Source organism: Fukomys damarensis, unplaced genomic scaffold (assembly GCF_012274545.1).
Source record: "Fukomys damarensis isolate Sample0158 unplaced genomic scaffold, DMR_v1.0_HiC HiC_scaffold_36, whole genome shotgun sequence".
Classification (NCBI taxonomy): Eukaryota; Metazoa; Chordata; class Mammalia; order Rodentia; family Bathyergidae; genus Fukomys; species Fukomys damarensis.
In genome coordinates this window covers 16,604,093-16,629,952 of record NW_022900948.1, presented here as the reverse complement: position 1 = coordinate 16,629,952, position 25,860 = coordinate 16,604,093, and the positions used below count along the sequence as shown (strand labels likewise).

The 25,860-nt window shown below is 46.0% G+C and overlaps 1 protein-coding gene across 9 annotated transcripts in view; it reads left to right on the top strand.

Annotated features, from left to right (window-relative positions):
- Tbc1d2 (TBC1 domain family member 2) overlaps nt 1-25,860 on the top strand; it is a 50,382-nt gene that overhangs the window by 8,200 nt on the left and 16,322 nt on the right. For 6 of the 9 annotated variants that reach the window (XM_010614389.3, XM_010614392.3, XM_010614393.3 and 3 more), the window contains 4 exons: nt 1,043-1,190; nt 6,198-6,316; nt 10,554-10,750; nt 18,125-18,520. In XM_010614389.3, coding sequence (XP_010612691.1) covers nt 1,043-1,190; nt 6,198-6,316; nt 10,554-10,750; nt 18,125-18,520 — 860 coding nt within the window. Of the gene's footprint in view, nt 1-1,042; nt 1,191-6,197; nt 6,317-10,553; nt 10,751-18,124; nt 18,521-21,345; nt 21,371-25,860 lie in introns of those variants that run through there. The other 3 variants (XM_010614390.3, XM_010614396.2, XM_010614397.3) reach the window with 3 other exon arrangements.

Here is a 25,860-nt window from a genome sequence, read left to right as displayed (position 1 = left end):
AAAAAAAAAAAAAAAAAAAAAAAAGAAAGAAAGAAAGAAAAAGAGAATTAGCAAATGTCTTGTTCACTTTTGTTTGAGTGACTGCAAAGTATTTCTTAAGAAAATCCAACAACTCTCCTGACACCCACCATTGTATTTAATGTTTTTGCATCCACACACCTCTTTGAAGATATAATATAAAAATAAATTTCCCCCACCTCTACACTTTTTCACTCAGCAAGAATTTTCCAAATGAAAGGTGTGTGTTGCCATGTAAATTTCTTGACTAGTCGGGAACATTCCATCCCATAAATGGTCCTGGTTCTTTTCCACTTTCTGTTAACAATTCAAAGTAACTTTTTTTTTTTTGTAGCAGTGATTCAACCCAGGTTCTGGTGTGCTTCCTAAGCACGTGCTCCACCACTGAACCCTAACCCTATTTATTTATTTATTTATTTATTTATTTATGCTTTTTTGAAACAGGATCTCACCCTGTGATCCAGTCTGGCCTGGAATTTGCAATCTTCTGCCTCAGAAGAAGGTGGAAATTCCAGCCTCCTGAGTGCTGGGATTATAGGTGTGCATCACCTATATTCAGCCCCTATTTTCTTAAGCATTCTTCACTAACATTATTTTACATCGAGTAATATCCCATTCTATGAAAGTGTCATAGTTTACCTAACCTAGTCCCAGGCTTTTAGATGTTTAAATTATTTATAGTTTGAAGCAAAGTACACAATGCTGGGATGAACCCTTTGACACATGAGGGTTTCTCTGCATTAGACTTCTTTAGGATGGATTCTCAGTTATAGGAATGTCTGCAAGTTTGCATATTTTTAAGAGTTTTCCAGAAGATTGCTCTAGCAAAATATATCGTTATACTAACTGCCGCATGTATAATGAAAGCCCCACTTTACTGCTATTAATCTGTAAGGCAAGCTTGCTTGCCGTGTAGCTAGCTGTCCACATCCTGCCTGATGTCAGTTAGTCTGTAGTCCTGAGATCAGCCTTTCATCCCAGTGCTGTGCTGGGTGGATTGATCATCCTGTCCTTGGCTCCCTAGAGCAAGAGGAGGCTGAGCTGAAGGAGTTCCTGTGCCCTGTAAAAACGCCCACTGGGCTTGTTGGTGCTGCAGCTGCCCTGCAGCCTGTCCCTGCCATGCCCTTGGGCCTTCAGAACATCTCCATCAAGCACTTGGGAACTGAAATCCAGTAAGTGCCAGTGGGCTTGAGGGGCTGACCAAGCTCCCTGCCACCCTCTCTGCAGAGCTTCACCTGGTGCTGTTCTGCAGCAGGGTGGAACTTGGGAGAAGTTATGAACTTATTTTTAATTAATCATGTTATCCCTTTAAAATGTCACATTGGTTGTTCTCATCAGAAAAGTATTGCTTGTTCATTGTAGGAAATTAGAAATCTCTGGAAAGGAATGAATTAAAAATTACCCATAATCCAGGCAAACCTTCTTAGAAATTGGTATATATCTTTCCTCTACATTTTCTATGTACAGTGGTACCTCAGTTCATGAATTTAATTTGTTTTACAGTTTTGGGAAAGATGGTGATGTTTGTGTTTGTGTGGGAAAGATGGCTGTGGTTGTGTTTGTCACCCAGTGCAGAATTTGCAAACAAAATTTTACCAAGCAGTTCTGTTTGCAAGCCAAATTGTTTGTAAACAAAAGCATTTGTGAACCAAGGTGCCACTGTACATGTATGCAAAATTGACATCATACTGAATGGAATGGAATTATGATGGTTTCACAAATGTCTATATATATATCAAACACATCAAATCACTCACTTTCACTTTTACCATGTGTGATTTATTGTATTTTAATTATGTGTCAATTACTTTTTCATTTAATAATGTATAATACAAATTTCCCATTGTCAGGCTTTGTTTTAAATAGTACATGAAAAAGAATAGTGTGGCCTTGACTTTAGAGCCAAATTGCCTAAGTTTGGATCCTGGCTTAGTCCAGGGCTGTGCTACCCTTGGCACGTTGTTTGCTTCTCTGTGTTTTACTTGTTCGTGAATATAAATACAATTGTGCTTATCTGATAAGGTTATCTAGAGCTATATGGGTGAATACTTTAGAATGTGCTTGATAATCACACACATGTAACAAATACTAGCTATGGCTGCCATTGTTGCTCTGATTGAGAGAATGAATGGAAACCTTCAGGAATTCAAGCTATACCCAACACTGATCCTGTTTGGGTATTTATTTTCTGTGTGGACTTGGGACAAACTGGGACCTCTTAGAAGGCAGAATACACTGCTCACTGGACTAGCATTAGGGACCCATGGCTGCATGTGACTCAGGCACAGTATATCTCAGTATATGCTGGCTTTGGTGACTAGGAAGGTGGTGATGCCTTTCCCCAAGAAAGAAGCAGGAAGATGAGTTTCCTTTGGGCCCTCCTACCCCATAGGTATTTGGATGGAGAAGCCTAAAGTCCTCTATTGAGAGAGAACTAAGTTGGGAGGATGAGTGTGAAACATGGTTGAATCCCCCAGAGGGTGAGTGGACAAAGAGGACCCATGGCAGGGGCTCAGCCCTTTGGAGGAGCTCAGGAGAGCTGGATGCACTGAGAATACGCTGAGGGGAAGAGGGGGCCTGAGAAGCTCAGCCATCTGGCCAGCAAGCACCCAGGGAGCGCTCACCAGGATGGAGCCGGGTTCGTGCCTGACAGGACACAGCCACAGAAGTGGAACAGAGAATGTGCTGAGACCAAGAAAGGAAGGAAGTTTCATAGCATCACTGTGTCACTTCCTTTCTGTCATTTGTGATGGCCACAGAAGATGTGAGGCAACATCACAAGAGAAGTGCCCTGAGTTGCTGCATGTCTCAGGAGAGCATGGGGAGACCACAGCTGCCCCCGTTCCCCACACTCCTTTGCTGTTTTGCTGCCCTGCAGACAGATCATCCTCAGGAAAGATGTAAGGAACCTCCTGAGCACTGTGCCAGATGCTTTGTACTGTCCTTGAGGTGTCAGAAAAAGTCTGTGAGGTAGAGTCCATCACATGGTCAAGCTCTCAAGCCATGAAGTTAGATACCCAGTTCTGATCCTCAGTCCCACCACTTACCAGTTCCCTGGTTTGGTTAATTAGCTTCTCAGAATCTCAGTTCGGCTCTCTGTCCAGTGGGGCTAATGAGAGCACTTACTTCACTGAGCAGTTGTGAAGATGAAATAAATAGAATGCATTATAGTGTTTATCTTAGAAGTTGGACCAGGGAAAGGCCCACGTAGATCAATTGCAAATGAGGAAACTGAGGCTCAGGGAAGATAACTGGGTTTCCCAGTGTTATCCCTCCAGAACATGTCTTTGTGACAGTCACCTCTATGCGGACTAGGCCTCCCAGAATTAAGCTAACCCTGCTCAGAAAAAATGGTCTCTGAATTGCTTCCAATAAAGACGATAAATTTATAAAACAGAGAAGCAGTCTTCTAAATACAGCAGCTTAGCTGAGTGGCAGTGGTCTGGACTGTGTTCCAGCTTCCTATCCTGGGGGAGATAAATATGTGCCAGGGCTTACAAGGCCCTTTGCTGCACTGAAGTTGGGGTTTCTATGCCCTTCCATGCTCCAGGGATGACTGGTCATAAGCCCAGGAACATGTTGAGAGGCTAAAGTTCCTGGTAAGGGGGAAGTGTGAGCAGCAGTGACAGTCACCTCACCCAGCCAGTGCCTCTGGCTATAGTTATAGGTTCCTCTACATTACATATGGCTGTGGTTTGTGAAATTGTGTTAACAGGCTTAGCACAGGATTCAGCACAAAATGATGCTCAGTAGCTGGGTGTTGTGGTGCACTCCTATAATCGCAGCTCTTGAAAGGAGGATCATTGGAGGATCATTGTGAGTTTGAGGCTAGCCTGGGCTACATAGTGAGTTCGATGCCAGCCTGGACTACCCAGTAAGACCCTGTCTCAGAAACAAATGATACTCAGTAAGTACTCCTGCCCATCATGCTCAGTGTTGTTCTTTCTTTCCCACATGCCCACCATTGTAAGAGCAAAGAAGGGAAAAGTAAGAACTAAGAAGGGAAAGTGACTAGCCCAGGGAGCCAGAGGCCCTTACAATAGGACCATAGTAATAATAAAGCAAAAGGGATTAGAGAGCGAAATTCCAAGGCCAGGTATTAGTAGTACTAAATTTGTATTTCTTCTCTGCTCTTAATTTAGCTAATTTTTTTTGCTTGTTTTGCTTTATACTGGGGATCGAACTCGGGTCATTGCCCTTGCGAGGCAGGCGGTGGAACCACTGAGCTAAATCCCCAGCCCTATAACTAATTAATTTTCCTTCCACCAGTCCATAAAAGTACAGTCTCATTCTTTTTTTTTTCTTGTGCACTCAGCTCTACCAAAACACCTAGAATATTTAAAAACGAAGTTTCAGACCAAATATTGACATTTAACTAGATTTCTTTTTAAAGGAGAAAATGCAAATTACTAAAGTCAGGAACAAAACAAGAGGCATTGCTACCAACCTTACAGAAGTGAAAAGGACTGTAAAAACTATAAGGGAATGCTATCAACAACCATATAACAACAAATTTGATAAGTTAGATGAAATAGACAAATTCCTAGAAAGATACAAGTTACTTGTATCTAGAAATAGAAAATTGGAATAGACTTAGTAAATAATAAAGAAATTGAATTAGCAACTAAAAAGCTTAGGGCATCTGGCTTTACAGATGAATTCTACCAAACATCTAAAGAAGAAGGAAAAGGACTGCACTGTCATGCACGTGTAGGGTGGGAGTGAATATTTGCTGAACATCTATCAAATCTGTTCATTCATGTTACCTTTTACTCTTGCTTGAGTTTCATGTCCTTTTTCATGTTTAGTTCCTGGGGGTTTCCTTTCCTTTGCTGGAACTTTAACTAGGTGTCTTAAAACTATGTTTTGTATTTATCCAGCATCTAAGAGTTTGTGGAATATTTGTCCATCTTATTGCTGATGGTACGTATTGAAAATAGAAGTAATATAACAAAGCTGGGGCTTTAACACAGGTCTGAAGACTTTCATATCCCCCTTTTGGGTCACACTACTGTTGCCCTTAAGTAAATCCTCTCCTACTGCAGTATGTTTTGAACTATTGATCATGATCACAATAAGAAATGTACTTTTGTTATAGCTCATTGAACATATATGTAATTCAGAAAACATTGACCCTAGCTAGGTGGAATGTACTCTGATATTTTCTGCTGTTTTGTTTTGTTTTTTGAGACAGGGTCTTGCTATGTAGTTCAGACAGCCTTAAACTCATTATTGTAGCCTAGGCTCTCCTTGAACTCATGGTGATCTCCCACCTCAACCTCCCACATGCTGGAATTACAGGCATGTGCCACCATGCCCAGCTCTCTGCTTATTTTTTAAATGGTGCTCACAACACTGAACAAATTTTATAATCCTCCCAATGGGCTACAACCTGCTGTTTGAAACAACTGACCTAGAAAATTCCTTTCTTCTTTTCTTCCCTGCTGTTAATTTCATAATGAGTGTGCTCTTACTTCTTTGCAAGGGAAAAAATCAACTCAAGTGAGCTGTCTTTCCATCTGGCCCATCTGTGGTGTGTGCTTTTGGGCCAGTCTTTGGTGCTCCCTGGTTACTTTCTGTATTGAGCCTGGATTCTGGACACACCCAGCCCAGGTCCAGGTACTCAGAACCCAGTTCTTGAAGAAATGACACTATGAGGCTCAGCCTAAATAAGTATTTGAACAAGCATGAGGTATAGTAAGCTCTTTAGAAGCTGTGAGGTCTGCAGAGAGGACAGATCTGAGTGGGGAAAGAGAGCAAAGGGAGGTGAATGCCACATATCTCAGTGAACTGGGAGTCACTGATAATTCTGGAGCCAGATAGTTGCAAGCCCAGATGAAGGTTATAGGAACTGTATTTTGGCAGGTCCATTCAATATTTGTTCAATATATATGTGTGAAGTACCTCCTGTATCTCAGGCACTGTTCTAAGTATGCTAGATCTATCAGTGAACAGAAGGATATTTCAGCAGCAGGGCTAGGTGGTGGGAGAGTCAAGCTGATGACAGCAATGGAGTTGTGGAAGGGGCTAAGAGAAAGAGGAAGGCCTGAAGGCCTGGGGTAGCGTGTGTTTTTGGATGTGTCATGCAGGTTCCTGGGGCATCCCCCTGATGTGAGGCCTGAGCTCCAGCAGGGAGGGCAGAGGGGCTGTCAGCTCACACTCCTCACTTCTCCTTTCAGAAACACTATGCACACCATCCGTGGCAGTAAGCACACCCAAGGAACCAGCCTTGGACTTCTCATGGAAGAGTCTCCGCTGAGTGGGGAGCAGCCCTCGACCCCTGACTCCAGCGCCCCAGGTGAGCCTCTGACCAGATCTGAGCGGCTTTCAGAGAGCAGGGCCCCTGGGCCAGAATGAGTTCCTGCCAGCCTGCATATGTTTGTGTGTGTGTGTGTGTGTGTGTGTGTGTGTGTGTGTGTGTGTGTGTGTTATTTCTCACCGTCATATGCAGTCAGGGAAGTCCAAGATTAAGGTGCTGATTCCATGTCTCGTAAGGGCCCTCTTCTGGTCTCGCTCACATGGCTCAAAGAGCTCTGATCTCTTCATCTTCTGCTCCCTCCCTGAAGGTCCCACCTTCTAATGCTGTCAGTCTTGGGATTAGGGCTTCAAACAGGAAGGGTGCAGGGGTTCCACAAAACATTCAGTTCTCGGTGATGTGTCAAAGGTGAAACTCTCCACGTCGTTTCTGGGTTTCTAGAGGTTAAGGAGCAATTATTTTTTTACTGTGTTAAAATAAACAAAATTTACTGTTTTACCACTTTTAGGTGTTCATTGTGGTAGCATTGAGTCATTCACATTGTTGTGCAGTGATCACCCCCATCTACCTCCAGAACTTTTTCATCTCCCCAACTGAGCCTCTTAGTAATGATTCTTGAAGTAATAAAGACAAATATTGTTCTCAATTTTTTTCTTTTTTCCTTATATTTTAATTTATAAAGGAAAGGGCATAAAAATGTTTTCCGGAGGTAATTAAGCCAAAACAGCATTTTATTGTTTCGGCCACATGAAGCAATATGACTGACCCACACCATCAGAGTGGCTTCCTAGTGACTGACATAAGTGCTCTTAGGACATGTTTCACTTCAGAAGTATTGGGAGGAATTTGGCTAAGGCAGCACCTAGGTCTTCTTATCACAGACTAAGGGCTCCTTTGGAGCAGTGCTCCTCATGAGGCCCCAGAAATGAGGGTGACCAGCCTACAGGAAGGTCCATCCTGTATCAAAGCAATAATAATAATGATTAAGCTAGCACTTTCATGGTAGTTGCTTTGTGGCTAGGCTACATTAAGCACCTTTTGGGTAATGATTTTATTAAAGCATGATGCATATACTATACCATACCATATAATTCACCCATTTAAAGTGTGTCATCCCATGGATTTCAGTATACCACAGAGCTATGCAGCCATCGCTTGAATCAATTTTGGGATATTTTTATTATCCCAGAAAGAAACCTTGTATCCATGCCTTAACCGTTACGCCCCCACCCCATCACCGCCTCCTACAGCCTATAGCAGCTAGTGACCTGCTGTTTGCGTGAATGTGCCTTCTCCGGTGTTTCCTGTGCGTGCACTCTGTAACATGTGCTCCTTTGTGACTGGTGCCTTTCAGTTAGCAGGGGGTCTTCAGGTTCCATCCTTGCATTTGCTAAGCACTAACCCAAGTTGACCCACTTAATCTTCAGAGCAAATGGCACTGTGGACACTGTTCTCCTTGTTTGATAAATCTGGAAACTGTGTCATGGAAAAGTGGACTGACTTGCTCATGGTCACACAGTGAGCAACAGAACCAGAATTCAAGCTGAGCCTTCTGGCCCCTCACTGCTCCCTGACACCTCATCCAAGTCAGTGCTTTTCTTCAAACTACAGATACTCCCAACTCACAATGACTCAACCATTGTGAAATTTTCATCTTTACAGCAGTGCTAAAGCAATGTGAAATCAGTGAAAACTTTACCTTGAATTTCAGGGTTTTTTTCTGATACTGAGGATCAAACCCAGGGCTTCATTATGCTCTTCAAGTACTGTACCACTGAACTACTCTCCCAACCGAGGAATTTTGAATTTGGATGGTTTCTTAGGCTTTTGAAGTTTATGACACTCTCTCTGGATGTCGGGCAGCAGCAGCAAGCTGCAGCTCCCAGTCAGTCACCTTGGTCATGAGGGGAAACAACCAAAGTGCATTGTAGTGCCGAGCCAGGATACTCGGTGAGGTGTAGGTGAGGTGTAGGTGAGGTGAACTAAATCCTTTTTCCATTTATGCTATTTTCAACTTAAAATGAGTTTATCAGGAAGTAACCCTGGCATAAATTGAGGAGCATTTGTATATCTTTACTGTCCTGACACCTTGTCCCCCATTCCCAACACACACTAATCTAATATACGAAGCAGGCAGAAGCAGAGTTGAACAGGTGCAGGAGCCTGGGCTCCTGTGGTCCTCCTGCCCCACCTCACCCTCCTTTCAGCTCTGAACCAGTCCCACCAAATCCTAGTGAACTATCTCAGGCCTTGCTTTCCCCAGCTATCAATGGGCACATGGTCTCTCCCCTATTTGTCCACAGGGTTGGTGGACAGGTGTACGTTCCAAATGCTGCAGGGCTGCTCCCCTGGACCCTATAACAGCAAAGAGGATCAGGCATTGCATTTTTCTGAGCTCCACAGCTAACTCTGTATCTAGTGTAGCTGGATTTCTCAAAGGCCTGGAATAAGGCCAAGAGCTGTGGAGCTTCTGTTACCTGCTGAAGTCATTCCTTATCTGTTCACCCCCAGTCTGCTCTCCAGAAGGAAGACACTGAAGTCATTCAGCCCTTATTTTAAGCCCTCCCTCTCCCCTGTCCTAGGATCCCTCCACATCCTTATTTTTTAGTACTTTTACCACTTATATCCCAGAAGGATGGGTGGTAGTGTACTAAAGTACCTATTGGGGGAAAAAAGTCATTTGAGACAGGAAGTTTAATAGCATCAAGATAAGATGTCAGTGCCTAAAGGTGAGTAGCAAACCAGGTATGGTGACACAAAAGCTGTAATCCCACCACTCTGGGAGAATGAGGCAGGAGGATCACAAGTTTGAGCCAGCCTAGAATACTTCATAATTTAGGGACACTCTATCTCAAAATAAGAAATTTAAAAATTACTGGAGACATAGCTCAATGTGAAGGTCCTGGGTCCAATCCCATGGGGGGAAAAAGTGGGCCACAGATGTGGCTCTGAGTTTCTCAGCAACCAAGGCAAAGGAGAGAAATGCAAGTAGCTAGATTATTTCCAGTGTCCATGAGATTAATCACATATTTTCTTAGAAGAAGCAGAGTTTCTTCTGGCATGCAAGAGGACTGACGGGAATTTCTCTGCTGGGGCCTTGTAATGGGTGTGACAGGTGTGTTTTGTGTGAACAAACATCTTCATGTCCCTTGACTACATAATCAGGCTATTGAATGGCCTTGATGCAGGTGCATGGCAGAGTCCCAGAGCACAGACTGGGGCAGGGTGGGACATGGTAGCCAAGTAGAGTGATTCTCAATGTTGAATTTAAGAATACAGTTTAATGACTTGAAGATAGTGCTTGGCAAGTTTTTCTGTAAAGAACTAGATAGTAAATAGTTGAGACTTGGTGGCCATAGGCTGCAGATATTCAGCTCTTCCTTTGTGAAGTGAGTCAGCAGAATCTTTGATCACCACATGAAATCAAATGGGTGCGATTGTGTTCCAGTAAAACTTCACTTACAAAAAGCAGGCTGTGGACTGGATTTGGTGTGTGAACTGTAGATTGCTGGTGCCTGCTCTTGAAGAAATAAAAGGATGGCAAAGCTCTGAGGCAACCAAAGCTGCCTAACTTTGAAATATGGCTCTTAACTTAGCTGGTAGTAAGAACCAAAGTAAGCCAGGCATGGTGGCACATACCTGTAAACTCAAGCTGGCCTCATTCTCCCGGAATGAGTGCAGCCGGGACACTTTAGCTATTTAGTAAGATCCCATCTCAAAATAAAAAATTCTGGGGATATAACTCAGTGTGAAGACTCTGGGTTCAATCCTTAGTGCCAAAGTAACTAATTAATTCAAATTAAGAGTTTGAGCTACTGCCTGGGGCAAAAATGCAGAATACCAATATGCAGTTCATGCTCTTAGCAACAGATATATCTGCTTTGAAAATCGTCCAGGGCGCAAAAATGGGATCCTCAAATGAGAAATAGCACATCTTACTGAGCTGATGTAGGAGGAGCTGGCCTCCATCAGACCCAGCAGGGTGGGATAAGAGATCCCTGCAGGTCACGTGGGAGGAAGGGCACAGCAGTTTAGGTGACAGGCTGAGTGACTCGGCCAGTACAGTATGGACAGTTCAGTAGATCTCGAAGCATGACCCCTGGACACCATGTGAGCATAAGCTAGGAGCTTTGTAGAAATGCACACTGAAACTGAGTTAAAGCCTGTAAGGGTCGGGTCCAACCATATGTGTGTTAAGAGTCCACCAGGTGATTTGGAAGCAAACTCCTTTGAGACCACTGGTGTCGATCATAAGCCCAGCATCTTTTCTTTTGAGCAGGGAGCGAAGCAGCAGATTCTCCAAAGCCTGCACCCAAGTTCTCTCTGCCTGCCAGTCTCCCGCAGAAGAACAAGCGCCAGAGCAACACTTTCCCATTCTTTTCCGAAGGGCTGGTGCGTAACCGGACAGCTCAAGAGAAGGTGGTGGCCTTGGAGCAGCAGGTGTTGTTGCTCACCGAAGAGTTAAAGTCACAGAAGGTGAGCACTAGCCTCTCCCTGGAGCCCCCAGGCTGCAGGAGGCCCCCTAGGCTTAAAGCCCTGTACATAGCTCTGTGTGACATACCAACCTATCTGGTTCAGGCTGGTCTGGAGTTGTTAAAGGGCCAACTGCAAATTGGAAATGTGCTATTGATTATTCAGGGGCATGTTCAAACTAGGGGCAAAAGGCCATCAAGGGCAGGAGTCTCTGGAGACCTCCTTTAATAATTGTGTCATCAACCCGTCCTGGAAAAAACACTCAAAGAGGCAATATTTATAGCAGGGATCTGGATGCAGGGTCTTGGGAGGGGTTGCTGATGGAAGTGGGGGATCTTGAACGTGGCTTGGCAGCTGATCATTGGGTGCAGATAGCTAAAGGACTATCACAAGACAGAGAAAGTTGAATGGGTGTGGCCCCAGGGCTGAGGCAAAAGAACACTGATGGGTTCGGGAATTTAGACTTAATAAAGGAAGTTTACTTTAGGAGTTACAGAACTGCTTCCTGGTCATTGTTGAAAACAGATCTTACATACCCAGAGATGTTAAAATTATTTAAAAATCCTATAACCCAGAGAGTGAATTGTGTTCACTCAAGGGTGCAGAAAGACTACAGCACTGGACAGGAGCCTCTGCTGAGCACAGTGAAAGTGACAAAGTTAGCACAGTTGTTACCCTGGGGGCAGGGGCAGGCTCCACTGAGGGCCCAGACTCCTCTAAGAAGAAGACCTCATCTTTGGCTGCCCTGAGTCCTTTTCTGTTTCCTTTCCTGGTCTTGGCCCTAGAGAACTCAGGCTGGAAAAATGGGTGGGTGCATAGTCTATTTATTGCTGAATGTTCTCCCCTTTGTATATTTCTTGTCCTTTCTGCTGTTTTTGGAGATGACAACCCAGAAAAGTATTTACCTACATTGTTTTACCCCTTCTCAGCTTTTCCTGCCACCATGAACCACTCTTAGGGAAAGCGACAGAGACGTCATTCTTGGTAGACTTAGGGTTATGCTGAATGGAGCAGCAATTGATTAGAAGGGGTTCATTCATGTTCACCAAGTCTTCCCTGAGGGCCTTTTGTACACATACAGTATTGCAGATGCTGGGAAAAGACAGTGAGCCAAGGACACAGGCCAACCCTATAGGACTTACACTTCATAGCAGAGATAGGCACTGAGTAAATCAAAAATTTATATACAGCTCCCATACATTTAGGGGGAAAGTCAGGAGGAAGTTGTACAGGCCTTTACAAATCTAGATTTTTTTTTAACTGGGTCCTTCCCATTAAACCAGGATTGTGGCCTGGGGAAGAGAATGGGAAAAATGAGCCTTGTGGTTTAGCCTTTGATTTGGGGCCTAAATAGACTTGGAGATTCCAGCCATCTGACACGTGTGCTGCAGTCTGGTGCACTATTCCAAGCACAGGGCTTCATGGGAGATAGCACAGACCCAGATTCTGGCTGGGCACAAATCCCATAACCTCTCTAGCCTGTTTCTTCTTGTGTAAATGGAGATACAACCATGTTTTCTGGGGAAGCCCATGCCTGACACCCCTAGCCGCCCCGCAGTTTTGGAGTATTACCATGGCATTCATGGCCCTCAGTGCTGACTCCTTTCCACCTTCTGAGGGGCAAGGTGTCCTTCTGAGTGTCTCTGAGAAGCTGGTGAAGTGCTGTCATCAGAGCATCCAGGAAATGTGCTCAGGGGGCCTTAGCAGTGATGCAGGAAAGCCCAGGTCTTCATTCACTTTTGCCCCACCAGCTATGGAATTTCACCTGTAGCCCAGATACCAAAGTCAGAGGGGGAAGGAAATTGGCTCTTGGCCCTGAGGTGGAGCAGAAGAAGGCAGGGGAGAGGAAGCCACTCAGCATCTGGGTATCTGGTGGTACTCAGGCACTAACTGTGCTGGGTATGGAACAACTTACCCAAGACCTACAGGGACCCACTGAATAGTGAGAAAAAAGCCCCTGGGCTTCCTGAAGCCATACCTACAAGGTGCTTTCCTGCATCTTTTTAGTGGGGAAAAAAGGCACTGTCTATGTACCTCTAGTTTCAGGAAGTGTGGCGGCCCAGCCGTCACAACACAAATGTACCTGAGTTGGGGAGTGAGGATTGAGAAGGGAAAGAACACTCACACCTGAGTGGAGACCAAGAGAAGTCTGGTTTATTTCTACAGAAACAGCTTTTCTTAAAGGCACATTAACAGGAAGCATCAAGCAATCATCTCCATCATTTCTTACACAAAAACAGGAATTCCTGATTTCTACAGATACCACCAAATCTTTGGCTATCTCTTTGAGTTCCTCCCATGGCAGGGTCAAAGAACAAATAAGCTTAACAAACAGAGTCCTTGAAAGGTAACAAATGTTACATAGCTTGTATCAATGCCTTCATTATAGAGGAAGAAGTTTCCTTTCAAATGTCAAATGCCAGAGAGCCACGGTGGGCTCCCACAGGAAGACGTGGAAACAGGGGTCTTTTCCTGCCTCAGCCAGCCAGGTGGCCATTGCCAATGACTTTAGTGACTGTGTAAGAATTTGTATCTCAAACTGTGTCACTCTCCGCTGTCAGAGACCTCCCCCTCCAAAGGGGAAGAGAAATACAAATGCAGTAACTACAGTGTCAAGGCTTTCTGTGTGGTGTCTGTAGTTCTTAGGATAGTTACAGGAAGAGGAAATTGAGGATCTAGGAGCTCCTAGGGCTCAGGGCTCCTACGACCTGAGCTAAGGTTCAGCCTTGAGTGTCTGTCTGCCTCCAGAGCCTCCGAACTTTCATCATGCCATGCTTGAGGGACTCAGAGAAGCTGGGTGACACCTGAAGTTACAGAGCTGGGAAGAACCAGGACTGGCCTGGCTCTCCTTTTTCGTGTCCACTATGTCCAGGACACTCCTCACAGCCCAGCTGCCTCTTATCCATGATCTATGGCCCAGTGTCAGACCTAAGCACCAAGACTGCTCTTTGGGAAACATGAGTGACCCTGTGCTCCCTGGTACAGTATTGAACCTCCGTGGTGACTCTGATACCCATTAAGCCATTATCTATCCCAGTGCTGCAGCATTGGCCCCATGACAGATTTGGACTCCAGGATGTAGCACCAGATGGCTAGTTGCCAGGTGACTCAGGCCCTCCAAGCTGACAGACCGCACCCAGCCTGAAGGCTGTCTGCTCTGGCAGATGGCAGGCTCATGTCTGATGGTGGTGGCCATCTGTTGGCTGCCATGAAAGTTGAACCCTTAGGGACCCTGTCCGGGCTCTTTGGGGCTGCCTTGGCTCACTCAGGGATACTTTGTAAAGGAAAATAATTTCTTTAGGAAACTTGACGGGGACAATGTATGGCCCCTTCTTTATATTTCCAGCCAGAGACTTCAGAGTACCCCCCCGCTCACACACACACCATGGGCCCTGACACCATGGAAGGAGGATTGAGAGGCCCCTTGTCTGTTACAGCTTGGAGGGGGCACCCTTGGCATATTTTCCCTTTCATCTTTGAGGCAACTCTGCACAGAATAGGGGTTTTATCTCCATACCAATTATGAGAAAGCTGGGGCTCACTGAAGTAACCAGCCTGAGGCCAGCTTCTTTAGACCCTCAAGGATCTGGAATGGAGACGTGTTAGTCCATTTTTGTTGCTGTAATGAAATGTATGATGCAGGTTACTTGATAAAGGAGAGATTTGTATTGTCACACAGTTCTGGAAGTACAAAGTTGAGATGTCACATCTGGCAGGGTGGCCTTATGCTGGCAAAGTTCAAAGCAATATAGGGCATCGTTTATTGAGAGGAAGCACTTAATGTTTGAGTCTCATCTCGTCCCCTCTCTCCCCTCCCTCCCTGTCTCTCTCTCTCTCTCTCTCTCATCCACCAGGATTCATTCACAGGATCTCTACCCTAATCATCCCCAAAAGGCCGTAGTCAAAGCACCATAGTCAGATTAAGTTCCATCCTCTTAATATTTCACAGTGGATATCGAATTTTAATACACGAAGCCTTGGGGGATACTCAAACTCTGTCCAGAACCCAGCAGGTCTGAGGCCTGTGTAATTCCATAGCCAGTGATCCTTCAACTGACTTCTCTTAGACTCACTTACCTTAATTTTAGAGGTAAAACAGTGGGGTGGGGACAGTGACTGCACACCAAACCAGAATGTTCAGAATGAAGAGTTCAGCTTCCCAGGCTCTGCTAAGAGAGATTAACATTCCTGTGGCTCCACCATGACCAGCAGCCTTGACCATTTTCTGGTTCAGCTAAGATTTGAAGATTACTGTGGATGACTTCCTGGTGAAACAACCAGACACCCTCGTTCAGACTTGCTCTAGGATCACCCTAGGTGGTCATATTTCCTCCAATGTTGGGAGAATAGACTCAAAACCTCATTTTATTCTATCCACTGTCTCTCTCTTCGCCGATCTGGCTCTCAAAGTCTGAGACCAGAATCCATGCACCAGACTAACAGGCCTGGTGGAACACAGTCAGGAGAAAGAGCCCCAGGCAGATCTGTAAGAGGAGTGTAGAAGTGAGTTATGAGTCCTGGGGACCTTCTGGCCCAGCTGCCTTGCTGTCTCAGGGGGAGGAGGAAGCCTCAGAATGGAGAGGGGTGAAAACTAAAGGACACGGTGGGCTCCATCAGAGGGTTCCCAACTCCTGATCCAGGAGCCTAACATTTCTCCATGATTTGTGGGCCACAGATTCTCCAGTAAAATGTTTCTTTCAAAAATAGAAATAACCCATGCATAGCAGCATTATGCAAGATACCCAAGAGACAGTGACAACTCACGTGTCCACCGGTGGATCAGTGGGTAAATAAAATGTGGTGTAAGCAAACAAGGAAGTACTACTCTGCCTTAAAACGGAGGGAAATTCTGACATTTGTTACAATATGGACGAGCCTTTGAAGATGACATATAGCAAGTGAAATAAGCCAGTCACCAAATGATACATGCTGTATGATTTCACTAGTAGTGCTTGAGGAAACCAGATTCTATCTCAGAGATACAGAATAGAATGGTTGTCCCCACCCCACTCTGCTGCCACACTCGAGGGCTCCCACAGCTCTGACCTGACTTTCATTTCTCCAGACCTTTGCTCCAGCTGTCTTCCAGCTTCCTTTAGGAGGATCCAGACCAGCTCTGGCTGTCCTTATGCTTCACAGCTCTATTTAAATTTAAATTTCTCTGCCATCTCTAGGGTGTTATGGTCTGCTGCCTACCTCCACCACAAGCAGAAATCATTGCCCTTTTCTGGCTCTGTGACCCTACAAACACCCTTGCTCCCCCATCATCTGATGGGCTCTGAAGAGTTCCCCCAAAGAGGAGTTAGTCCTCAACTCAACTTGCTCCCCACCATGAGGTAGGTTCTTCAGTGTCTCATCACAGAAAAAGAACTTCAGGACACATCAGTGGGAGGCATAGAGAGATTCACTAGGCAGTTGAAGAAGTACATACTCAAAGAAAAGAGGGCCAGGAATTTAGCTCAGTGGTTCCACCACCTGCCTCACAAGCGCATGGTCCCACGTTCTATCCCCAGTACAAAATAAATAAATAAATAAAAAGAGAGAGAGAGAGAGAGAGAGAGAGAGAGAGAAGATGGACACTGAAGAAAGAGGTGCACTATGGTCTGGGTTTGGGAATATAAGTCCCTGAATTATGAATGAGTTCCATTCCAGGATAATGCCTGAAAGTCGGATTCATTTGGAAATCAACAAAGTAAGTCATTAACACAAATACACAATGTATTTGCTTTATACTTCCTATAAGTCCCCTCATCTTGCTTTTCATCTTTTCATCTTGCTTCCGGAACTCCTGGGCTCTGACTGAGCACTGTCCTACTGTACTGTACTGTACTATCACACTGTACAGTAAGCACACGGCAGCACAGCTGTGACAATGTCCCACAGACGTGGAGCTCCCTTCAGCTTCTGAGGTCATGGGAGATGGGAGCATGACTGTCCCGCTATGGGCTCCAGCACCTGGCACAGGGCCTGGCACTGAGCAGGTGCTTGGTAGAGGTTTATGAATGGGTGGGTGGATGGATGGGAAAGCAGAGAAAGAATGGTCCTAGTACCAATGTTCTGGAAGACTCATTCTAATGTCATTGACTTCTCAAAGAAAGACCTAACTTATGGCAGTTCTTCTCTAAAACAGGATTCTTCTTAGCAAATAATACTATCCAGCTGATATATTTGTTTAAATACTTTGGCATGGGGACAGTTGCTGTGTTTCTGAAGTGCTTTTCCCAATGAGTCTGTCAGGGAGCATAGCAACATGGCCCGAAAGGCCCTATCTGCCATGTCGACCTGGCTGCTGGGCTGCCTTGCTTCTAGTATTCAGATCCTGGCACACAGTGAATTCACTTTCCAGCTTTGAGCAAGGCAGGCCTGAGTCCCGGGGAATTAGAGGGTTAGGCGTAGGGAGCCCAGAGTCCTGGACTTTCCATGTGATCAGTTGTAAATTGAGACACTTCCTTGCACCAGTCTCCCAAACATTGTTTGGCAAGCTGAGGAAGCTAGGCACAAATAGATTGAATGAGGCTCTCTGTGTGGCTTTGCATGAGGCCTGCTAATGTATTTCCTCTGTAAGACTGTCTCAGCCTGATTGGAAGTGACTGGATGCTATATTAAGAAAGATTTCGAGGTCTCCGTTTGGCATTGCGGGAAGGAATATCATGATTAATTAGTAATATCTGCCACAGAGAGAGAACGAGGAGTAATACCTATGTGCCATAAAGCTGCCATCCCAGGTCTTACTACTGATGAAGCTCAGGCTTTGGAGTCTGGATGACTTGGGATTAAATTTCACTCTGTTCTCCTGGGCATCCATTTGTTTATCCCTGAAATGGACTTGAATAATTCGAGGTATGGCTTCAGTGCTATAACAAAGATACCTCAAAGTACTATGGCTTAACATCAGTTCCAAGTTTCTGTCTCTTGTGTTGAAAAAAAGAGAGGAAGATAAGCTCCTGTGTGCTGGCAGGTGGCAGGGTAGTTGTTCTGCCACTCTCAGCATGTCACTTATGGGTCTTAGGTGGCTGCTTTCATTCTTGCCATTTATCAGCCAGAGGGAAAGGGAATTAGACAGGGGAGCACATGTCCAGTGGTTTCAGAGGTGACCCCGTAGCAGCCCACATCACTGCTCATTTGCTATTTAAGCAAAATAGTCACTTGGCTACCCCTATGTGCGACTCACTGGGAAGTCGAGTTTTTAGTTGGGGAGCCCTTCACCTGCTTGACACTCTGTTGGGCAGAAAAGGAGGAAATAAGTGTTGTGATGAGATGCCCAGGGCACTTTCTGAGCATGTCTTGGGGTTGTTAGGTCTAGTGATAGCCTGTGGGTGCCTCTGGCACCTGACAGGCCTTCCCCAAGCCCACAGGTGCCTCCCTCTCCCTGCCCAGGAGCTGGTGCAGATCCTGCACAAGGCGCTGGAGGCTGCACAGCAGGAGAAGAGGGTGTCCAGTGCATACCTGGCTGCAGCTGAGGACAAGGACCGGCTTGAGCTGGTGCGGCACCAAGTGCGGCAGATCTCAGAGCTGGGCCGGAGAGTGGAGGCCCTGGAGAAGGAGCGAGAAAGTTTAGCACACTCAGTCAGCCTTCGAGAGCAAGAGGTACAGGAGCTGCAGGAACACGTGCAGCTGCTCATGGACAAGAACCAAGCCAAGCAGCAGGTGATCTGCAAGCTCTCTGAGAAGGTCACCCAAGACTTCACACAGCACCCCGGTGAGCACCACGTGCCTCCCACCCCTGCTGACAGGGACCTCCTAAGCCAGCAGGAGATATTGGAGCACCTGAAGGTAAGGCCTCTCCATCCCCCAGGATGCTGTCTCAATGCTAATGGTTTTCTAAATGGAGCAAGGGTCTTCCTCCATCTGAACAGTTGTACTGGAAAGAGATGTGAATGGGAAAATTGCTCTTCACTTCCTCACTGTCTTCACCTGTTCATGACATCCTCAGCTGCTGAAAAGTACAAATGTCTCTAGCTTATCAAATTAGAGATGAAAGAGCCAGGATGTGCAAAGTCTGGGACCTGGTCTGGACAGCCTGCTTTAGTGCCATTCCAGTGGCCCAGAAACCCCGAAGTGCCAGGGCTGCCCTCCCAGCAGTCATATACACAGTACAGGTGACCTGTGGTGGCCGTGGTTTGCTTGTGATAATGTCTCTGCTCACTTATGGAATTGGTAGGATGTAGATACTTCTCATGATCTTACTTCATCCTCACACCAGTCCTAGCAGGCAGTCACTTGAAAGCTGCCCATTTTGCAGAAGGGAATGTTGAGGTTGAGCAAAGTAAAGAAGCTGGCCTGGCCTGCTCAGAGGTGGGGAGCTGAGATGGGGCTGGAACTCACTTCTGTTGATTTGTCTGTCTATTTTGGTGTCTTTCAGCTTCTCTGCCTCTTCTGTTGTAGCTCCTTCCCCTGCCCTGCCTCACCCTTCCTGTTCTGTCCCCTCTCTCCCCAGGCTGCGCCAGCCTTCAGGGACTCACTGAGGCACAGGGAGCAGGAACTTTGACTGAGGCGTCAGGCCCGCCATGGCCTGCAGCCTCCTCCCTCCTCGCTAGAAGGTTGTGATGGGACTCCTCCGCCACAAGGAGGCCTGAAGCTGGGTACTGATCGGTGCTCCTCATTCCCGCCGTCCCTAAAGTCTGCCGTGTAGAACCAGGGCCAGGCTTGCCCAAATGGTGCCTCTCACAGCCACACATATGCAAACCTACATAAAACCTTACAAACTCCTGCGCTCCTGAATAAGGAGCGGGAACTGCTGGGGGGTTTCAAGGTAGGGGTGCGTGGAAAAGAAAACCGCATTCAGGAAACTTGTGAGAGAAGCAGTGGGAGTGCTGAACAGCAGCCGGGCTGTCATGGGAGCCTTCCTGCAGGAGTCCAGACTCTGCCTCTTACTAGCACGTGGCCTTGGGCAAGTCGTCTCACCTCTGGGTCAAGTGGCCTAACCAGTCCTGCTTGGAAGAGTTTTTAGGAGAATAAAGGATGAGAACCTGAAACCCAGATTCCTTTCCTGTTGCAGAAACTGAAAAATAATATAAAACCAACTAGGCCTAAAAGTATTTATTAGTCTAAATTGGAGATTATTCTGCTTTAAAACAAAACCAAAGCTTTCACATAGAGATGCAGCTGGATGGTCAGGGAGCTGCAGTCTGGCAGCACAGTGGAATGCTCCCTTCTGCCCCTCCCTTGCCCCTGCTCTGGGCCCTCCTCTCCTCTCCCCTCTTCAGTAGAGCAGCACAGAGGCCAGAAAGTAGATGAGACTGCCTGAGAGCTGCTTGTCACCATGGACTTACCTAGGAGCCTGAGTATGTCCTGAATTCACATTTTCTGGTTTTGTTTCAGCAGTGAGCCCAGCTGGAAGGAGGCTCTGCAGGTATGATTCACATTGATGTGATTCTGACATTTGCAGATCATCCTCCAGTGTCTTGTGCTTTAAAGAGTTGCATGTAGCAGCTATATCTTAAAATGTAGCTTTTAGAAAATCCATCAAATAAACATCCATCATCCTTAAGTTTGGCCATAGAAAGTTTGCAAGTTTCCTGCTTACCCCATTTTTGAGCTGTCTTTTTTTTTTTTTTTTAATTGAGTTTATTGGTACATTTAGGGATACAGTACAGTTACATTCATTGTTGGGATCATGTACCTTTACATGGCAAGTCTTGATTCTCATTTTTTCCCCTTACCTCTGCCCTCCCTTCACCCCCTCCTCCCCTCCCCATCTACAAACACTTTATTTTCATCTTTTCATTCTCTCACATTTTTTTCTTTTCCCTTTTTGTTCTTCCCCTACGTATAACACCTTCCCTACACCTTTAGCTCCTTTCCTCCCATTTCTAAATGTCAGTAATCTTATTAGAATCTTATGCATTGTTGCAGAATATTCACACCAGGGAAACTATTTGGTATTTACACATGTGGGACTTATTTATTTCACTTAGGAGTATATCTTCAATATGTATCCATTTTCCTATGAATGAATCTATTCTCTCGCTCTTTATGGCTGAGTAATATTCCATTTTATAGAAAAACCACAACTTCTTTATCCAGTTTCCAACGGATGGGCAAATAGGTTGTTTCCAAGATTTAGCTATTACAAACTGTGCCGCTATAAACATGGGTGCACATACTTCTCTGTGATATGATTCTTTTAGTTCTCTTGGAAAGATACCCAACAGAGGGATGGCTGGGTCAAATGGAACCTCCAGTCCAATGAGCTGTCATTTTAAAACCAGAATCATTGGTCTCGAGTGTCAGAGCGAGAAAGTCCCAGAAGCCTAGTGTGTCCCTCCTTTTCCTAAACAAACTGGTCCAGAGTCACACAGCATGAGACAGGCTAGCAGAAGCCCCAGGTCTCTTTACACAGGCACCAGCCCTCGGCCACAGGCACTTTCTAAAGAGTCCCTGACCTGGGATTTAGCTCAGTGGTTCCACCGCCTGCCTCGCAAGCACAAGGACCTGAATTTGATCCCCGGTGCCAAAAAAAGTCCCTGACCCTACACAACTCCATCAGCAGCTCCCTGCTTCCGGGCCTTCTTCCACCCTTTTTCCTCTTTACTGTGCTGGTGACTGTCGTGTGGCTTTTCTCTGCTCTGAGGTTTCTTTTTTTTTTCTCCCTACAGTTCTGAGCCAAGGAGAACACTCAAGGTAGGGCACCAAGCTGAATGGGAGGGTGCTGCTGTGTGGCCAGCCCCTCCCCACTACTGGTCCAAGGGTACTCACACACACACACACACCCATATGGGCGTATTTGTGCCTCTTCTAGTACCAGAAGCAGGGCGCCTCGTGTGACGAAAGCCTTGGAAATGCCACTTAGCAGCTTATAGGCCTGGATGGAGTGGTAGCACTTCTGGGCTAGGATGGCATGGTAACAAAAAGGTGGGAGCCAGCATGTTGTGGAGCAGTCGGCATTGCTGGCGCTCACTCTGAGCTGACCGGCCTGCGTTTGGGTCCTGGCTGTCCCCCACACCACTGCAGGACAGAGGATCTTCCCTTCTCGGTGATTGTTTCCTCAACTGTAAAATGAGAATAGCACTTTAATACTGATCCCAAAGGGAGTGGGCCTGACGCAGAGTGGGTACTCAGGGACTGGAAGATCCTGTCTTCCCTGGCATCCCTGGTGCTCACTGCTTGTCCTGGGCATTGGCAAGAATCCATACCATCAGCAGTGGGAGAGTGTTCTGCAGACAAGGAGGAGCAGGTGGGCCCTGGGAGCTCTCTTGCATTGAATTTGCCCTGCTCCATGCTAAGCCTTTTTGCACACATGAGCTCACCAATCCCCCCAGGAGCCCCTTGAGTTGGTTCTGAGCTGGTACTGAGTTGTCCCAGATGAGGGGACAGAGCACAGGGAAGTTAAGTAATGTGTCCAGGGGCACAGTGGTGAGGATGGAGCACACAGGTAGTATGGCCCCAGCATCCTTGCACCTGACATGTACCAGCAGCGATGCTACCACACGGGCAGTGCCCACATCTTTAAAGTCTTGTTATTATACTGCCTGCGAGGTCAGCGTGCATGCATTAGCTGGGAGACTGCAGAGGACCTGCCTGGGAGGTGGGGACTAGAGTTTGGGCCTTCTGGTACCTTCCAGCTAGGAGGGAACTGAGAGAGTGACCAGGCAGGAAGTGCAATGGCCACAGTACAACTGTCGAATCCACAGGCCTGGGCCCAGCCACTCTGCCTTGTCCTGGATGCATGGCGTCTGGCAAGTTCCTTTCCCTTTAGGGTCCCTGAGGGACCCTCTATGTTCCCAAGGATGACAAACATTTCTTCTAGTGGTACTGAGAGGCTCAGCATGGCGGTGGCAAAGGGGGCCATACAGGGAGTCATACTGCAAAGTTATTCACGTGAATGAGGCATGGTCCTGAGAAATCCTACCAAGTCCATCCCTGTACCATGAGCAGCAGGCCTCTCAGGACCTCGCAGGTCTCTGCCTCAGAAGGATAAGGAGGTAGGAGTCCAAGTGGGAGCAGATAGCTTTGCCCAGAGGAACAGCTGCACTCGCTAGTAAAATTTCTGAGACAGAGCCTGAGCTCTCATCCAGAGAAGGAACATGGCTAGAAAGGAGGAAGACAAGGTGGGGGAGATGGATGGCAGGCTCCAGGCCAGGAGAGAGCAGAGAGTGAGCACAACAGAGCACAGCCTTCCCAGCAGAATAAAGATCGTGAGCCATGGCCATAGCCTAAGTCCTCTTGTGACCCTCTTTTTTTATTCAAATAAATAATCTTTATTAAAGAAAAAAGGAATATTGTTAAGCACCAAAACTGTATGTTATTACATTGCATGTACAATAAGAGAAAGGTGATTGCAATACTTAGTGTACAGGTACATAACTCTGAAGTCATGAATGTAAAAAACATGAAATACAAAGCAATACAATAATTACAATGCAGAAAATTGGCACTAATGAGCAAAAGGCAATAGTCAAAGCAATTATTGTAGATGTCCTAGTGTTGCTATAAATGCTTGCTTAGAGTTTTCTTTATACTTTTAATACTTTAGAATGTTAATTGAGCATATTTCTTATACATCTGCAGAACCTGCATTAACAACCCACTATTACACTGTCCATTTAATGTCATGATGAAAAAGTCATCCATAAAACCAAGCACAATGTGCTAGTGTTTCTGCTTCTATCTTTATAATATTGCACAAAGCTAGTACATGGTGAATCAGTTGCTAGCATTCTATTCTTGTACCCAGAATAGAATGGCTAGAAGCATGTCAGTTTTGCTCTACTGGACTTTATTCATGCACAATGACCTGTGGCCTTTGACTTTTCTTGAGTTACATCTGGCTTTCTTCATGCCACCCTTTCCAAAGTTTGTCCAGCCTGTTGAGTGCTCCATTCTCCCTACCACCGGGGATAGTTCACACAGATGGGGAGCTGCGGGCTCAGAGCCGTTCATCCTAACAGTATTCAGAATCAAAGACCAACTGAAAACCCCAGTGTTCAAGTTTTAAAAACTAAAAGAAAAGAAGAATCATCAGTCAATTAAAAATGATCACCAAAGGGGCTGAGGATTTAGCTCAGTGGTTCTGCCGCCTGTCTCGAAAGAGCAAGGTCCTGAGTTCGATCCCTGGTACCAGGAAAAAAAAAAAAAAGATTGCTGGAGCTGAGCACAGTGGCGCATGCTATTTGAGAGGTTGAGGCTGGAAAATTGCAAGTTCAAGGCCAGCCTGGGCAATTTATCAAGACTCTTGTTTCTTACAAGAAAGAAAGGGGTCAGATGTGTAGTTCAATATCATGCTTAGCATGCTTAAGGCCCTGGGTTTAATCCCCAGCACCAGAATAAATGATCATTGGAAAACTTATTTAACAATATAGAACAGTATTTGCAAAGTGACACCTTACAAAAACATTTCCACAAATATCTGATAAAATGTGTTGCTTTCAAAAAGACACTGCTTGAATCTTGCCAAGATTCTCCCCATCTCCCCTACATCATCCATCACTCCCTGCTGCGGGATCAGGTCTGTGCTCTGTGTCTCCTGACACTTGGGGAGGCAGCCAGTTTGGGAGGGATGGCTTGTCCGAGGTTACACAGGCCTCCCTGCTCCAGCCCAAGATAGTAGCAACCAGGCATGCTGCCTTTTCTGTCCAGCCCCATTAGGAGCTCCTGTTGGTCCTGGAAAACATCTAGTGTCTCTGCTCTCTAGAAGCAGAGATCCGTTCTCCTCATTCCTGAGGTTCAAAGCATTTTTGTTGCAAGACATCTGTTCCCAGGGATGGCGGAGAGACTGGTTCTGTCACAGGCATGGAAGGTGGGAGAACTGCAGAGACGAATGGGGGAACCGTGCTGTGCCTGACTGCGAGAATCTTGAGAAAAGGTGTGAAATTAGCCAAGCCAAGACTGGGGAGATGAATCTTGCTTCAGTGAGCTGTGGGCTGCACAGGCCCTGAAAATTAAGGCAGTGCCTCCAAACCCCAGCCCAGGAAGTTATGGTTCTAACTCCTGCTCATGCCTGCCAGACTGTGTATGTCTCTGAACCTCAGTTTCCTTGCCTGGAAAGTAGTGTAAGAGCTACTCACAGAGAATTCTTCTGTGTGGTGAAATGAGATCATTTGTCAACTTCTAGACACTCGATAGGCACTCACTGTAGATCAGTTTCAGCTCTGCTTCCTTCGGCCCCACTTGATTCCATGGCAACTGTGGGTGGGTATAGACCTGGCTGTAAGTCTACACATCCAGGCCTCCAAAAGCTATTTTGCTAATTCCTGACCCAAATGCTCCTGCCTCATCAGACAGCCCATTTCTCCTGCGTTGACTCTTGTCCCTGTCATCACAGTGCCTTGGCAGGGAAGGCCAGATTCTTGTGCAAAATGGATATAACCAGAGGCCTCCGGGCAGTCAGGAAAACGGTTCAACAAACTTTCCACTAGGACTGTCAGAAGTCATTTAGTCTTCCCCGGTCTTTTTAAAAGATAGAAAAGGGACTTGTCAGCGACGGTAACCCAACGAGTGTTTCACAACAAGGATGGGAACTCAGGTCTCCCAACTCCTTAGCCTGGCCATGCTGTGAGATGAGGTTAAGGCTACCAGCAAGGTTGGGGTCTTCCCAGAGAGCAAAGCCATGCCTTTTTATTACCAGCAAGTAAGTCCGTGAACTGTATTGTTCTGTGGTGGTTGATACAAAGAGCACATTTCACTGTATGTAAATTTTTAAAAGGAAAGGGGAAAATCTTTTCATATAAAGATTTTCCCCTTTCTTTTTTTGCAGTACTGAGTTTGAACCCAGAGCCTCAAGCTTGAACTCTACCACTGTGCTACTCTAAACCTACAGCCACTCTTATTTTTCTTCTTTCTTCTTATTTCTTTATTTATGTATTTTGTTCTGAGACAAGGTTGTTTTGTTTTGTTTTTTGTGGAACTTGGGCGGAGGGGATTGAACTTAGGATCTTGTGCTTGCCAGGCAAGTGTGGTGCCACTGAGGTAAATCTCTAGCCCTGAGACAGGGTTTTCTACATGGTTCAGGCTGGCCTTGATCTCACTTTATAACCCAGGGTGGCCTTGGACTCAAGATGATCTTCCTGTCTCATCCTCCTGAGTGCTAGGATTACAAGTGCGCACTACCATGCCTCGCTTCTATTTCTTATAAGAGATAAAGCCTTGGTATATTGTCCCGCTGGCCTTGAACT